This window comes from Chenopodium album, chromosome 18 (genome assembly GCF_948465745.1).
Source record: "Chenopodium album chromosome 18, dcCheAlbu1.1, whole genome shotgun sequence".
Lineage (NCBI taxonomy): Eukaryota > Viridiplantae > Streptophyta > Magnoliopsida > Caryophyllales > Amaranthaceae > Chenopodium > Chenopodium album.
This window is the reverse complement of record NC_137851.1, coordinates 7,244,225-7,261,491: the sequence shown is the minus strand read 5'-3', so window position 1 is coordinate 7,261,491 and position 17,267 is coordinate 7,244,225. Positions and strand designations below refer to the sequence as shown.

General features: G+C 34.3%; 2 protein-coding genes across 2 annotated transcripts; both read right to left on the bottom strand.

The window, feature by feature from the left end:
* Nucleotides 1–594: 594 nt before the first annotated feature.
* On the bottom strand, nt 595–2,109 carry LOC145591687 (F-box/LRR-repeat protein 13-like). The gene has a single exon (XM_081648193.1). The coding sequence runs from the start codon at nt 2,107–2,109 to the stop codon at nt 595–597; it is 1,515 nt and encodes a 504-aa protein (XP_081504319.1).
* A 693-nt stretch (nt 2,110–2,802) lies between these two features.
* LOC145591372 (DNA-directed RNA polymerases IV and V subunit 2-like) lies at nt 2,803–12,272 on the bottom strand. Its single transcript, XM_081647807.1, has 8 exons — nt 12,026–12,272; nt 9,962–10,468; nt 8,733–8,945; nt 7,417–8,300; nt 5,926–6,220; nt 4,532–5,479; nt 3,994–4,265; nt 2,803–3,613 (listed from the first exon to the last, which is right to left on the bottom strand). The coding sequence occupies exons 2-8, from the start codon at nt 10,466–10,468 to the stop codon at nt 3,112–3,114; spliced, it is 3,621 nt and encodes a 1,206-aa protein (XP_081503933.1). The 5' UTR covers nt 12,026–12,272; the 3' UTR covers nt 2,803–3,111.
* Nucleotides 12,273–17,267: the final 4,995 nt, after the last annotated feature.

Genomic DNA, 17,267 nt, shown 5'->3' with positions numbered 1-17,267 from the left:
TCCTTGCTATCTTCAAAATCAATTGGGGTGAATTTTTAAATCTATAGGGGCCGTTTGGTTTACAAGCGGTGAGCCAAATGAAATGAACAAAGGGAAAAAAAGAAAATGGAATTAAAATCCCTAAAATTTAGTAAAGTTGTTTGTTTTGAAACACAAAGGAAAACAACCACCTTCTCCGACGACCCAACCACCACACCGCCCTAAATTTTCTTCCACTTTCCCACCTACTCCAGCCACCAGCCAGGCGCTGCTCGCAACACCTCCCCTACCCATCGCCGCCCTGCATTAGCATCACATTATTTATGTTGGAGAAGAGAGAACAAAGCCATAAGTAACAATAATAGAGAATTGGAATTACACCAAACTAGATGTCAGATTAAAACAATGGCTTCTATCATCCTTCATGATTCCAAACATGTTTGGTTGAATATTAGGCTAGACTATCCACCTTTTACAGATGGATCCAACAGGAACAAAAGCATATTACCAGATTTTACATAACAAAAAAAACAAAGGATAAGTCAGGACGGTGATGATCCTATGACTAAAAGAAATGAGAGTTGTCTTCCATTCATTGAATTGTTAGATGTCACACTAAATGCACTCGTGTTGTGATGCAGAACTCTGATTTTTGAAGGTTACAATCAATCCATCTTGAGACCTATCACTCGATACATGGATAAATTTACCAGCAAACTCAATCTCAGTGGGTAGGGAACTCTTTGGACACGCTAACAATGTTTGATATATCTTGTATTCCTGCCATAGTTGGTCTCTTTCGTTGTGTTCAGATTCATCAGAAAATTCAGGACCAGATGATACATAAAGCCACTCTAAAACATTAGACTTACTAAGAATGTATTTCAGCAACTTCAAATCACTGGCATTCCCCGTCATATTGAACATCTCAACCCTCTTGAGCTTCCTAAACAAACACAATGGAATTGGATTTCGGACTTGAAAGTTGTTATCAGTATCATTGGCACTAGGCATAGTCAATATAAGATGGGTTACATTACAGAATATAGACCCAACATCAACATCCAAGTAATCAAGAGCCTCGAAGAATCTTAGAGCATACTTAAGGCTAATAGACTCGACACCAGAAATCCTTTGAACAAGCGGTAGTATTTGGCCAAATATATGTGTACTTTGGCCGAATATATCCCTACGTCTATGCATAAAATTCCAAACGCAAAGTTCTGCCTTAATCAATTTAGTTGGATACTTGACAAAGCTATAGTACCCAAGAAAACCATCTAGCACAAGGTATTCCAGCATAGGTGTATCAATCACAAATTCGATGCCTTCGGACACTATTCGATTAATAATCAAGGACTTTAACTTGGGAGATGATATATTCACAATTCCTGAATTGCAAAAAAGTACTTCTAAAGACAGAAGTTCCAAAAGTGGGCAAGAATTAATAAATGCCCATAATTTTTGATAATCCTCCCAACAAATGGCACCCAATTGAAGCTTCTTCAGATTAGGAAGACTAACTATTCCCTTTTTAATTGTAGGCAATTTACAGTGAAGCCATCCAACCAATTGAAGCTCAACTAATGATCGAATTTCAAAGATACAAATGGGTACAAGAACATTACGAGTGAAATGAGAGTAATTTTCGAGAATTACCTTGATTGCAGCCACATTTCGGGTGCCAAGTAAACTAATCCATGTTATCAATGTATTCCTGCAAAGTTCAGATTTAGTGCCAGGGTCAGGGATAAGAAGATTGAAGGTTTGGATACGTGGGGATGTGATTTGTTGGAGAATATGATGTACTATGTCTTTGAATTTGATGAATGTTTGGTCTCGATTATGTGAGTTGATGGTGGAAGGTCGCCGTGAAAGCTTCCATGGTGGGTTATCGCCGTCGAAGAAGAGGTGGGGGAGTTGAGTCCAGAGGTGGCGCCACCGTTGGGATAAGACGGAGGTTGCGGCGGCGGATTTGAGTGGGAGATGAGAGAGAATTTCGATCAAAAGGGTATCTGGGAGTGAGGTTAATCTGTCTTCTTCATTATTGTTGTTGGAATTTTCAGTGAGATTGTTATTCTTTGATTGTAATCTTCTTCTCTTGTAGTAATACATGGGAGTTTCAGCCATTTTTCTGGGTTGATTTTTGTGGTGAAACTGTGCGAAAGGTTTGAGCTTTCGGTTTTTCGGAGTAATCAATAGTCAGGGACAGGGTTAATAACCGTTCAAGTTAAAACTGACTCAATAAATTGTCGAAAATAACTTGACCCGTAAATTCGTATAGTCTAACTGTCTTATACATTAACATGAATACAACAAAATTGGATCATACTAGTAACTTAATAATGAATCAACACATTTATTAACTGAACTGATCCAACCTTTTAAAATTCGAACATGTTATAAACCCAACTAAATCTGTTTACAACCCAAATCATGTCATTGATACCATATACAACATTCGACCAAAAATTACCAAATTGAACAGATATAATAGTTTCATCACATACCCCAACAAGGCAACAATGAGAGATTGAGGGATAGCTCAAATAGTTAGAGCTTCCCTTCCGGGAGTTCCTGGGATCGATTCTCACCCCCGCTCTAGTGGCTCTTTAAACACAAAAAACAAAAACAAGGCAACAATGAACATGTTTCAGCCCTAGTAATTTCAACTTGCTACTTAATTAACCGAATGTATTTTAACTTAACTTGATTACGTGGCAGAGCAAGCTTAGTTTAGCTACTAGGCTAAGATTATTAGAGACAAACTAGAGAACAAGCTTATTTACAAAAGGAACAATGACATGAATGGCATAATTAAGTTGATAACAGATAAATGAACTAAGGTTAAAAGTGATAAATCATACATTATTCATGTCGAAGAAGATTGAACAAGGACATGAGTGGCATAATTAAGTTAATAACAGATCGAGAATTGGAATTACATCAAACTAGATGTCAGATTAAAACAATGCCTTCTAACATTCTTCTGCTGGAAAACTAGGTTACTCTATCCACCTTTTTCTGACGGATCAAACAGGAACAAAAGCATAATACCATATCTTACATAAATATTAACAGAACTGTTAGTCAAGATAGCTACTGATTTACTGAATGAAAGATTGGTTATTATCAACAGAGCTGGGTCTCAAAACGAAGCGAAATACCCATGCTAAACAGCTCTTGACACAACAGCTTGGCCCCATATGGCACACTTATCTTCACGATTTCATCAACAGATTCGCAGAACCTGCAGTAAGGCCCTCGGATCTTTTTGCCACCTGGGACTGTCCTTTGGATCACATTTGCAATGTTCTTGCACTTCCTGCAAACATGCATCTGGGACGAGTCACTTAGAGTGAAAAGTCGCTCATGCAGGTTGGCTGAAGCACCATGGGCGATCAGACAATCCCGTTCCATCTCCCCAAACTTGATACCCCCGAACCGTTTCCTGTCTGCCACTGGCTGCCTGGTCAGTGGATGGACAGGACCTGTATTTCGAAACTTGACTTTGTCTTCAGACATATGGATCAAACGCTGATAGAAAGTGGGCCCCATGAATATGAGGGTACGGATCATCTCTCCTGTTCGTCCATTATAGACCCTTTCATTCCCCCATCTTGAGAATCCAGCCCTGCAATCATTGTGATGGAAATCTACACACAGTTACACACTGAAATTGCATGATCTTTCCTCATAATAGATGCAAGTTGACAGTGTTCAAACCATTAGGGTCTTAAAGCTCCCGAGGCCCTTGAAGAGCAAAAAGTGTTTTATTTTTGGGTTTTGGGGGGGGGATAAAACATAAGAATTTAATGAAGCATATCTATTCTTCATTTATTCATATATAGAACATCATGTCATCACAATAACACTAACTTTATCATCTTCAAATAATTTAAGTCTTAACTGTTGAGGGAGGGGAGTTGATTTTCTAGCAAAAATACAGTAATGCAGACAGAAAAACTGGAGGTAATCGAATATGAAAGTATTTTCTCCGCATGAAAAACTGACCTGTGAAGCTGCTCTGTTATGGATTCAACAGAGAGAGTAGAGAATGGGGTGGCATATTTCAATGAGCCACCACATGCAATGCCCTTCCCAAGGGCAGCCTCCAGTAGTTGGCCAGGAGTTTGTCTAGAAGGAAATGCATGAGGATTGATTACTATATCAGGCACTATCCCCTGTTTTGTGAAAGGAAAATTCTCCTGTGACTCAAGATATCCAAGAACACCCTTTTGACCATGCATGGACGAAAACTTGTCACCAAGGCAAGGTGAACGGACCTGCATGAATGGACAACATGAAAGTGACTTGTAAATCACTAACAGAAGTGGATTTGAAGATGAAATTTAACCCAGAGCATACAGGATACATTAGAACCCATCACATAATAGGTTTTACACACTATTTAAGATGGAATGTCAACCACAGCATACATTTTGTCACATCACAAAAAGCTTTTTTATGATTAATTATCAGCCAGATCATACATATCACACAAGCACATTATTTCTTTCTAAAAAAAAATAAAATAAAAACACATCATTACCTGTCTAAGTGAAACAACTGCAAAATTCTTCCCATCATCATTTGCTGACAGGACAACTTTCTGCACCATGCCTCTTTCTGTATGCTTTAGCTTGACACTGTGATCAGCCCCAGATTCCGCACATCTGCCGATGATAATATCTCCACTCTGCAAGTTTGCTCCAATGTATGGAAATCCATCATCATCAAGGTTGTCAACCCGTCCTATTTTGCTCTGTATCTTTCCAAAACTAACAGTATCGTCGAACTTCCTCCTCTTTTCTGATGATTCCTGGTTGTCAACTTCAGCCTTGTAACTCCTGGTGTGCTCAGTCCTAAACATGCCTCGTTCCAGGGAAGCCCGATTCATGACCAAAGAATCTTCTTGGTTATAACCAAGATGGACATTTACAGCCACAATGCCATTTTGACCATTAAAAAATTCTGCCTTTGGAAGTATCTGGTTGCGGCCTAATGGATATCCTGGCTTTCCAAGACAATCAGAAATCACTGAACGGAAGAGAGGTCTTTGAGGATAGTACATTTGGTGGGACAAGGTATCTACTCTAATATTGGGGTTAGTGCTGGAATATCCTATGGCTTGTCCAGAATGCTTCTCAGATTGGTAAAGAACCCTCCTAGCATGATCATGATTTGCAAAGGGGATAATACCACAACTGACTCCCAACAAAAATGACATGTCAAGCTCACAATGAGTGTATTTGACAGGGTCTTTTCCCTTGTCTTCAAAAAGGAACTTAATTCCCCATGCAGTGCGACAATCTTCTTCCTCTTCAGTCCCAATCAATTCTATTATTCCTTTTTCTAGAAGGGTGTCAAAAGAAAACTCATCCCCTTTCAATAACTTTGTCTTTTTTAAATTTTCAACTACTAAAAGAGGTCGTAGGATTCTTCCAGCATCACAGAATATTCGCACTTCAGAATTTTGAGCATCCCGTTTGATTTCAACCTAAAAGTGCCAATGAGGCAAAAAAATATGTTATTTTTAATGAGCCAGAAGCATCGTATACACAGTAGCTTATACTAAAAAAACAAACAAATGCGGATAAGATAGTGAAAGCCCACAGTCTAACGAGGGGCTCAGACTACAGATATAATGAGAACAACACAATGAATCCAAAAAATAAAAGGATATCGTAGCATAAACAAATTTGAGGGACAGACTAAGGGTCTAAAAGGAGATCCATAGTTTTTAGCAGCATACAAAAAAAAGATGTTACAAACCAAGCACCATAAATGTGGGATCATGAATCAATGTAATGAAAAGATTACTGGAAAAAAGAGCACACGCACACGATAGTAACTAGCAGCTATCAGGAACCAAGAATAACAATTCTAAAACGTGATAGATTCAGCTTTACAATCCAGAACAAATGTAGAAAAATGAAATAGTACCTGGCTTGAAATACGGTTCTTACGACGCTTTCTTCTCAATTCCTGAACAAAGGAGAGGGAATCAGCACATACTCCTTCCCACTCGCCATCCACAAAAACCTTGTTCTTTCCACTTAGTGAAGTACAAGTGTCACTCACTAATTTTTCCATCCCACACCTCACCAAATTATCAGACAGGTCCTTCTTACTAATACTGCAACTGACAAGTCCAGTAGAAGCTATGTTCTTCACAAGACCACAGTTCTCCCCATCGGGTGTAGACAAGAAGCAAATTTTTCCCCAGTGAGAAGGGTGTCTGAAATCATAGATGCAAATATAATTAGGAAACCCAATGTAACTTAGGCTATATTATCTTCACCTTATTTAATTTGTTGATTCGAATTCTCTAAGGTCACCTGAATCTTTCTGGTCTGGCCTGAATTGTTATCTTTATAATTTTGTATGGTCTAGTGTCAATTTTCAGGTCTGGTCTTAATTTTTCAGATCTGGTCTAGTCTAGTATGTTGCGATTTTAACAAGGATAAATAATTAGAATAAGGTGAAGAGAACAAAGCCTTGATGGTTGTGGACAATAAAAGAAAATGATTGACCCATCATATCATCTCAAGGATGTGGCATGTGGGGGTTAGTGGGTCATGTGTATGATCTTCAAACACCTACTGGCTACTATTTGAGCATTATCCACTTTTGTTTCTTCTTTCATTCTCAATGAGTGCAGCTGTTTGCATTTCTAAGCATCTTTTATGAAGCCTAATTTTCTACTTATAACACTAGTTAGGGATTTTTGGCAAGGCTGTAAATCACTAAGGAGAAATCCTTAGCATTATTCCCCACTTCTTTTTAATACTGTGTTCCTTATTTATTTGAGTTCGACCATTTCTTTTACTTTCATTCGTAGATTTGAAGTCATTTCAGTCTTAGGACACATTAACAATTAGAACAATGTTCAAACATAACTTAACAAGGTTATATAAAATAAACTTTATATACTTATATACATGTCAATTGAAAACCCTTTGCGTCCCAATCAAGATGTTGTGACCTTGTTATTGTTCCGTGTTATTAAGTTTTCATTAATGCATTGCATGGGTTTGAAAGACAGTCATTCGTTTTGATTGTGCATGACTGCATGCCCTACATAAAATTTATCTAAACGCCACTAAATGAGTGAAAAAATTCAGGTGCATATTTAAAATAAAGTAAAAAGTTGCCAAAGAAAGGGAGAGCATATAGCATCAACTTTTACTAAATCTATCATTATCTACATTTAAGGGAATGAGAGATAGGAACAATCTGGGTGCTAAAGCTTAAGTGAAGGCTGTGAAGCTAAGAAAAGAGAGTGATTCAGAACATAAGTCAAACTAAACAACACATTGATCTCCTATCCCCAATAACAAAAAAAAAAAAGAAGAGAAATCACACATTTCAAAATTTGAACATTTTAAACCACAAAAGAGATATGAGTATAAGAAAAAACTTTGAAATACTTACGGGTATCTGGCATCTCCAACCTTCCCTGTGTAAGAAACCTGCTGACGAGTTTTCCTCATATCACAAGTACTCTGCAACGGATTAGTTCGCCTGAGATTTGCAACCACACCAGAAACCCTGTCTGTTTTCTTGAAAGGATGCGCCCATGCACCAGTGGAAAATGATCTGGTAAGACCATTGGTGACGATTGAGGCATCCAAGTAGTGCTCGATAGCCTGCAGATCACGATCCCCATAAAGGTCCCGCTGCATTGCCTTCACCATTCGCTTCTCAGCATGCCTCATATGGACCCTAAGTTCCCTCTCTAGAAGCTCAGAAGCACACTCAAGTCGCTTATTTCTGAAGTCATCTCTATTATCACACTTTCTTCTGCCTGAAAATGCTTGCAAAAGACACTTAACCATATATCCTAGAAAGCGGGCCTTTTGCTTATTCCCGGAAAGACTAGGGAAAAGGTTTGTTTCAATAAATTCTGCAGTGGACTCAGAGGGAGGGAATTTAGATTCTCTTATTATATGGTCAATATGCTCCAAAGCTTTGCCACCACGACGAAATCCATCACATTTCTCATCAGCATCGTGAATGGATGCAAAGAGGATATTACTGATGCGGCCATCATCCGTGCTGCAATCAATTAATTCCACCACCTCCTTGTCAGATGATGCACCAAGGGCAAAAAAAAGTATCCAAATAGGGACTTCTGCAATTGAAAAGTACACACTGATAACTTTTTCTCCTCCTTGGATGTTTTCAGCTTTTGGATTTTCTACTAATTTGACATGTACCCTTCTCCTCTTGAACTCAGATCGATAAGCAACCTTCCAAAAGGGTTCATTAGAAATCCAAAGCCTCTTCAAGCAGATCTGTTCTTGAGCAATAAATGTCTGCAGTTACCATATCCAAGATAACCCAGGTCAAAGCAAAATAAAGAGTGACCATGATCATTTTTATAAGAACTAAGACATGAGTTCAACTGATTGCAGAGCAGTTTGAAAAGTTAGAATTTGAAATACAACCAATGGTAATACAATGCAGATAGCCACCAAAATAAATTGCAGTTTAGTATCTTTAGCAAGTTTAAAACATTAGCTTAGTACCGCAGTGGACAGAACAAGAAGCGGTAAAAACTTACAACAATAGGCAACAATTATAGAGATACAGCCTATGAACTAGAAAAAGCTGCAATAAAGGCACAAGATAACTTTTCAGATTATAGGAGAAATGGGATTTAAAATAATAAATAAATAAAAGGTCACTAATCTCCACCAAACAATGAATAAAACCCATGGATAAGATACGAGGAAATGTTGACTTACCTTCTCAGCACCCTTGACTATAAAATAGCCTCCATGATCAAATTCACAATCACCCTTCTCAGCTTGACTCATCCAGCATATATCAGACTTCACCATCACAGGGATCCTTCCAACGATGACATCCGTAGTTTCATCTTTCACGATAGTTCTGTCTATATACTCTGACTTACCAGTTTTAAACTTGTCACTTTTGACCTTCTCTTGGGTATATATCTGAGAATCAAAATCAGCCACAAACAAACAAATGAAAACAATAAAATAAAGACACTAATCAATATTATAAAACGGCACAAGCCTGCAATGCAAAACCTATATTAAAAAATGCAAACTCAAATGTTACACTCGTTAAAGTCACATAGGATATCTCAATCACATCAACATTTGAATAGTTGCATAAATTAAGTATGTCAAGCAGGAATAGGCTAGCCTGGGAGATGGGAATGAGTTATACTCTGTATGTCATACAATTCAAAATTGTAATTCTACCAACACAGCTCTTATAGGAACGTAAAGCAAAGAGGGGATAAATGGATTGAAGACTGCAGACAAGTAGACAATAACTTGTGATGAGACTTGTTATACTAATTGATATTATTATCCAAAAGATGGCACCAGATGAAAAACATAAGAAGCTACTAACATTTAGGCTCCAGATAAAAGTGGAAAGAAGAAAGAACACAAATATTTATAATCTCATTTTATGGGCTTTAAGAGCTCGGCTAAACAATTAAAATTTTCAGTAAAAAAATAATACCTGAATTTATAAAATAAAAAGTATAAATGTTACTCTCATGTAGTCTCCAAGTGATCACATATTCACAAAAACAGAAACTGTTAGTTACATTGAAAATATATTGTATTTAGTCAAAGTGTATAAATACCATGAAAGAATATATTCCCTTGATTATTCTCATTAACTGATTATAAACTAGGCTATAATACAGGAAACTAATTATACACTTTGACTAAATACAATATATTATCAATATATTTAACAGAAACCATACCTATTATTACATAACTATAAATAGAGGGCTCTTGAAGGAAACATTGCACAGCAAGGATATTCTACCATCATCTAACAAGGGGCAGTATTACTGTTACAATAGACACTGGACAGTACAGTAGCCAAGACAAAATAAAGCAGACAGTGAGGGGGAACAGACAGAGTCTCACTAACTAACAGCATTCTGTGGCAAATTTTAAATTAATTGTCACAGTTAACAAACCTGAAGATGAGTCTCAACTTTCAATCTTGCAGAGTAAGTCATGTTCTGAAGCCGGGCATGTCGGGGAAGCAACTTAATGAAGTCTTTCCCACCATCTGCATGAAACTTCTCTCCAGTCCAAAACATAGGACGCTCAAGCTCCACATTCCCAAATCTTACTGAAGCATATCTCCATCCACCCTCACCCTTCTTCGAGGGATCATAGCCTGGATTCACAGTTATCTCACCAATGTTATCAAAAACTCTCTTTATACCTTCACAGACAAAACTGTTGTAGGAGTTAATCTGATGGCTGATGAGACCGTGTTGCTTGAAGAAAGATGACGATGCTTTCTTGCAGAAGTTCATCAATGAAGCCTCACCAAGGTCATACAAGCTCATGTCCATAACATCAGCATCGTCATCCGAATACATATCCTCATCATCCCAGGTCTCCAGATCAATATCATCAAAAACATCTTTACCGTTACTACTGGTGCCCAGGCCATCTTTTCCCTCAAGCCCCATCTATAAGGAATCAACATGTATGATGGAATTATATTAAAACATATCATGATGATGCAGAACAATAAAGGCTAAAAACCACAACTGCAACACTGTAGCCAGTCATCTTTAATATGTTTTAACTAGAATATGGAGCAACAAGATTTTAACATTTTAATTGCTACACTTTGCATGTTGTTTGAAGTGAACTCATGTACTAAACTAACATATGGCTAAGCATTGGATAAAAGGTAAGTAAGCATCAAATACAAGAATGGTATTTCATCTCTCAGATTATGATTTATAACCACTGTATCCAAATCGCTATCATAATACACTGCATCTTTTACACTAACATGTATCCTTTAAGCCTTTTTTAGTGGAAGAAATCTGAATAAGCATCTGAATCTTTGATAACGATAAATAAATTACTTCATACACACACACACACACACAAAAAAAAAAAAAAAAAAAAAAAAAAAAAAAAAAAAAAAGCCCTTCGATATTCATGCTATTTCTTTACTTTACAACAAAATCCTAAAGCACTCAAAAGCTAATATCAAACATTCAAATAGAGTAAAAGGAATTGCCAGAAAATAAGATGTAAACATCATCATAGCAACAATACCTATTTTCAGGCCATTATTTTTCAAAATTACTCATATATTTAACACATAACTTTAATGGATGAATTAAGAAAAACTACATGCGACTATTTTATAGTTGCAAAATCTACATGTACGACAGCACATCTAATATCTATTGAAATTTATAGAGGCCTCATAATCAAGCACCAGCTTTTCCAGGACATTTGGAAAGTCCATATATTGTAGATAACATATTTTTTTGCTCCGTAAGACAGTAAATTAGAAAGACAAACTACACTAAACCTAAATTTTGTTCAGTCAATTATACAACTATGTATGAACAAAACTCTACCATACCAATGACAAGGACAGAACTTTGATTTGCTGTGATTTATTCAATGAACAAATGACATGCAACACCAAATAAATTATACCCATTTAACAAATTTCAACACACTATTAAACCAAAATCTTCCCATTTGAAAAAATTGCAATTCAGAAATTTCATCATCTACAAAAACAACTAAAAATAATCATCATTTTTCCTCCCATATGAAGATCAAAAAAAAAAACCAGATTCCCAGTCATAAGAGGACATAAACCCTAAAAACAAAACTTTATTAAACCAAAAGATTCCCATTTGAAACAATTACATTTCAGAAATTTCATAATCTAAAAAAAAAAATCATTTTTCCTACCACATAAGATCAAAAATGAAAAGAAATTTTTTAAAAAAAAAAAAAAAAAAAACCCAGATTCCCAGACATAAGACAACATAAACCCTAAAAAACAAAACTTTATATTTCTCTTCATAATAACATCAAAAAAAATTCCGAAATTTACATATAATTACATGCATTCTTAAAAAAACACCCAATTTCACACATTTCAACATTCAAACAAATACCCAGAAGTCAAAATACCAAAATTTCTGAAATTCAACAAAACCCAAGTCTATAAATTCGATGAACTAAAGAGAGTCAGACAGAATTACCTTTAAAGCTTAAACCCAGAAATGAGAGGAGAGAAAATCAAAAAGGGTTCTTTGTTATCTATTTCTGAGTTTCACAGTGGAGAGTGAAAGATGCAGATTCTGCGTGGAGGAGAGAGAAAAGGGTAGTTGGGAAATTGTTAAAAGAAAGCATAAAACCCCATTGATGCTCAATGAAGCTCCGTAGTGTGGGGTTTTGGGTATCAGGAGAAACTGGGAATTGCTATTCTGTGTTCGAGTGTATACTTCAATTCTCTTAATCTATTGTTGTATTGATGTACTCGTATAAAGTATGAGTGTATGACTAATGTTTGTCCATGAATCCATGATTGATGAAAATCAAGGGTGTAAAATGATTGAATGAGTTTCTTATGTTGAGGTTGACTGCAATGTATTCTTTTTCTGGTGCCGGATTCCCACCCAACAAAGAAAAAAAAACCGTGTTTTGGAGAAAGCTGAAAGCTGAAGCTGATTGAGTTAGCTGATTTTGACTAGCTGATTTTGACTAGCTGATTTTGACTAGCTGATTTTATTAACTGATTTGACTAACTTATTGTATTAACTGATTATATAAAAGTGTTTGGTAAATAGCTGATAACTTAAAGGTGATTGAGTATGTGAAATGACCAATAAGCTAATTGTGGGGTAGGTAGTTTAGATAGGATTTTAAATTAAATGAGGTTATAAATGTCATTTCACAATAATTAATGAATAAGCTAATTGAAAAAGCTCCTAAAGTGAGCTTTTTCAAAAAGAGCTTATTTAGTAGAATAAGCTCTTTCAATAAGTTTACTACCAAACACTTGTATTAGCTTGTTTGACTAGTCAATCAGATAAAGTTAGTCAAATAAGCTAATATACCCCCAATAAGCTTACTACCAAACAGGGCCAAAAAAAATTTAGAACTTTTATTACGTAGTATTTATTGATACAAACAATTTTGGTATGTGAATAACTTAATACCCTATTGATATTAGTGTGGGGTTAACTAGTGTTTTGTGTATAGTTTAACTTTTTGTAAAATGTTTTAGATTAATTAAATTAAGGGGAATGTTATATGAAGCCCTAAGAGATATATATAAGTATTAAATTTACTCTTGGAAATTGTATAAATTAGGAATTCATGACAAAAACACCCATATATCAGTGTAATTAATGTTTATATTTTAATGATTTCTGAACTTTTACGATTTTCAAGAGTAAATTTAATGTTTATGTGAATATCCCTGTAAAAAAAATATATATATATAAATAAAGGTGTCAATTCGGAGGTTCGGATCAAGTTTTGAGAGGTCGGGTCAATTTTTAAAAATTAGTTATGCTATATTATTTTGTCCAAGTGAGTTGAAATCTGAATTGGATTTTTTTTTTCGATCAGTCGGGTGCAGTTTTGACACCTCTAAAGCCTTGTTTGCCCCACCTTATTTTTGCTAAATTGGAAATATTTTTATTGAGTTTAAACTATTTTTTGCTGAACTTAAATTTTTTTTTACAGAAATGAAATTATTTTACTTAATTGAAATTATTTTTACTGAACTGCAATTATTTGTACTGATTTCGTGTTATATTTCTTCTTTAAAACTACTGATTTTTATTAAACTAAAATTATTTTTACTTAATTGAACTTATTTTTACATAATTAAACTTATTTAATAAATTAAAATTATTTTTATTGAACCGAATTTATTTTTGCTGAATTAAAATTATTTTTATTTTTACTGAAGTGAAATTATTTTTGCTGAATTGAAATTATTTTTACTTAATATTATTTTCTAAATGAAGTGAACCGGGTCTAAATAAAAATAAATAAATAAATAAATAAAACTAAAACTACCCAGCCCCCCAGCCCCTTCACCGCCCCACCACTGCCACCTTCTTCTCAACCTTGAACCACAGTCGCCGGCGCACTACCTCTTCCTCCATCACCGACCGACCTAAACCCATCCCCACCCTTTTTCCCGCAGCCCTAAATCACCCTAAAACCATCTAACTACAATCGTCGTTTCCCAAGAACGGCCACGAATTCGGCCATTGATGGCCGAAATCGGCCGATTAAGGCTACTCAGCCCCAAAATCAGTTGATTTCAGCAATTATTGGCCGAATTAGTGGCCGTTTTGGGGAAGGGGGGTTGTGGAGTTGTGTGGTTTTGGGGCGGATTAGGGATGTGGATGGGGAGGGTTTAGGTGCATCGGGTAAGGGAGGGGGAGGAAATGCGTCAACTTTTGGCCGGCGGCTGCGTTGGGTGAAGGTGGATGGGGCGGTGGTGGGGTTGGATAGATTTAGAACAAGTAAAATGGTGACACGTGTCATTGTAGACCCCACTTAACGGAATTTTTTTATGGAGACCGTTAAGTGGTGGTAAAATCCTTTTTTAAAAATTTGTATGTGTTAAAATAATTTTTTTTATTGGGGGTGTTAAAAACAATTTTTGGGTTTTTGTCTGGTATTAAAATCTAAAATTTCTTAAAACTAATTTCAATTCAGTAAAAACATGTTGGTGGCTTGGTGTTAATTCTTAATTTCCTTCTCTCATAAAATATTCAGTTCAGATCAGCTCTAATTTGTTCAGCTCAGTTCAATCAATAAGAACAGGCCCTTAGTCATCACATAAGGCATGAATCATAATCATATAATGGATGAACAAATAGTCATTGTTCAGTACAAGCAAATTTGAATCATTTTTCCGTAGGAAGTTGTGTTTTTTTTTTTTTTTTTTTTCTTGGTACTAGTACATAGATATAATCAAATAGTGAACCATGCATGTTAAAGCCTTAAAGGTACTCAAGGAAATTAGATGTTTCTACTATGGTCACTTTTATTATGACCATTACTATTCTTGAATCCTATTGGTTGATTTTTCCTTTTTTTTAAATGCTTGGTCAAACTTCTTTTTTATTTTATTATTTTTTAAAATCATTTTCTTTTTCTAGAAAATAATTTTTGATTTTTCAAAAAAAAAAAAAAAACATTTTAGTAATTATTTTATTAAAATCAGTTTTATTATAATATCTCAAAATAGATTAAATTAAAATAATCAAAAATCAATTTTTTTTCCTTCATCGTTCTTCGTTATTTTTCAACATTCTTCAAAGTTCTTCATCCATGGATGAAATTAATCACCAATTCATGATCTTTGTCTCGTAAACACAATCACACGTCGACAAAGATTAAAAATATGACCCGATCTACACAACATATGCAAAATTTTAAATTTTCCGAAATCAAGGTTCTAGCGGAGCGAATTTGGGTTTGTTTATAATCCTAGAATAATAGATTTTTATTGGACAATCTCAATCAAAGGATGCAAAAGTTGAGATCTTATATAATCAAAATTAAAATTTTTAAGTTTTTCGTTAATGTGGGTTCGTCAGGAAAATTCAAGAAAAAACCGTAACATATTTTCTTCAAAACCCTGTTTGATCGAAAAAATGAAGATGAAATTTAAAAACTTGTTTTTGTATTAGGTTTTCACCAATATGCTAATAGGACATTATCTATAACAAACAGTTTTACTGTTTATTCGTTTACGACCATAAAGAGTATTATAATCATATTAAATGCTATGATTATGACATTTAATTTATGATTATATTTATGCTATCATCAAAGAAATTCATTAGATTATCAATGCAAATTTAATTTAACTATTAATAATTGATTTGAATTACATTGAAGCCTTTAACATATTAATTATCAACAAAAGGTTATGACCGTGCACATTATAGGCCATTACATTATGAAACGATATAAGCCAAGCTTATGTCATGAAGAACTATTTATTTAGAAATGTAATTCAACTAGTTAAATGTCAACTAGCGTCGTGATTTTTGCGAATTCAAAAAATAATACTATAATATTGTTTTCCAAAAAAAAAAAAGATATTCAACAATTATATATATGGTTAACTTAACAATTGAAATCTAAATGTCTTTCAAAATTTGATAAAAGTTTTCTAGACAAAACTTATGTTACAAATCTTACAATATGTCAATTTTAAATATCATGCCTTCAATAAATCGAGTTATTATAGTTAATTATTTATTATCATTAATTGTATTCCATATATTGATACTATCCTTATATATTGATATTTAACTAGTTGGATCACATTTCTAAATAAAAACTTCGCGACATAAGTTTGGCATATATCGTTTCACAATGTAATGACCTATAATGTGTACTGTCATACCTTTCTATTGATAATAAAAAATGTTAAAGTCTTAAATAATGTAATTCAAAACAATTATTAATAATTTAATTTAATTTTTATTGATAATCTAATAAAATTTATTTGATGATAACATAAATATAATCACAAATTAAAACTCATAATCATAGCATTCAATACAATTATAACACTCTTTATGGTCATGGATGAATAAACAGTAAACCTACTTGTTATAGGTAATGTCCTATTAGCATATTGGTGAAAACCTAATACAAAAACAAAATTTAAAATTTCATCTTCGTTTTGTTGGATCAAATAAGGTTTCGAAGAAGATATTTTACGTTTTCTTCCATGATTTGTTTCACGAACCCAGATTATCGAAAAAGTGAATATTTAAGATTTTCAACTACATGTGATCGCCAATTTCGCATCCCTTGATTGAAATTATTCAATTCAAATGTATTATTCTAGGATTAAGATACAACCCACACAGATTCGAATGCGTACGAACCCCAATTTTCAAAAAATAAAAAATAAAAAATCGCATGTGTAGATCGGGGCATGTATTCATTTTCCCCCTGAAGCATGAGTTAATTTAAGAGACATAGATCATGAATTTGTTGTTAATTGCCTCCATTGATGAAGAACCTTGAAGAACTTTGAAAAACAATGAAGAACATTGAAGAACTACGAAGAACAATATTTTATTTAGAATTATTTAATTTAATCTTATTTTTGGATTTAATTAATAACTGATTTTAAGTAAATAATTTCAAATATTAAAAAAGGAATTTTGGAGATCAATAATTATTTTTTGGAAAAATGAAAAAGAATTTAAAATGGAAATTTCTAAAAATAACGTTTGACCAAGATTTTAAGAAAAAGCAAAAATTAGCCAATCATAATTAAGTATAGTCATGGTCATAGTGAGAGTGACCATACTAGAATTTTTACAAGGAAATTGGGGTACATGCATGTTTTCACACGGAGAATAAAAAAGGTGAAAGACAAAAGGAGTGAGGATTTGAAACAGCAAGAGGAGCATATCTAGCATTATTCTTCTTCAAAGACAATAG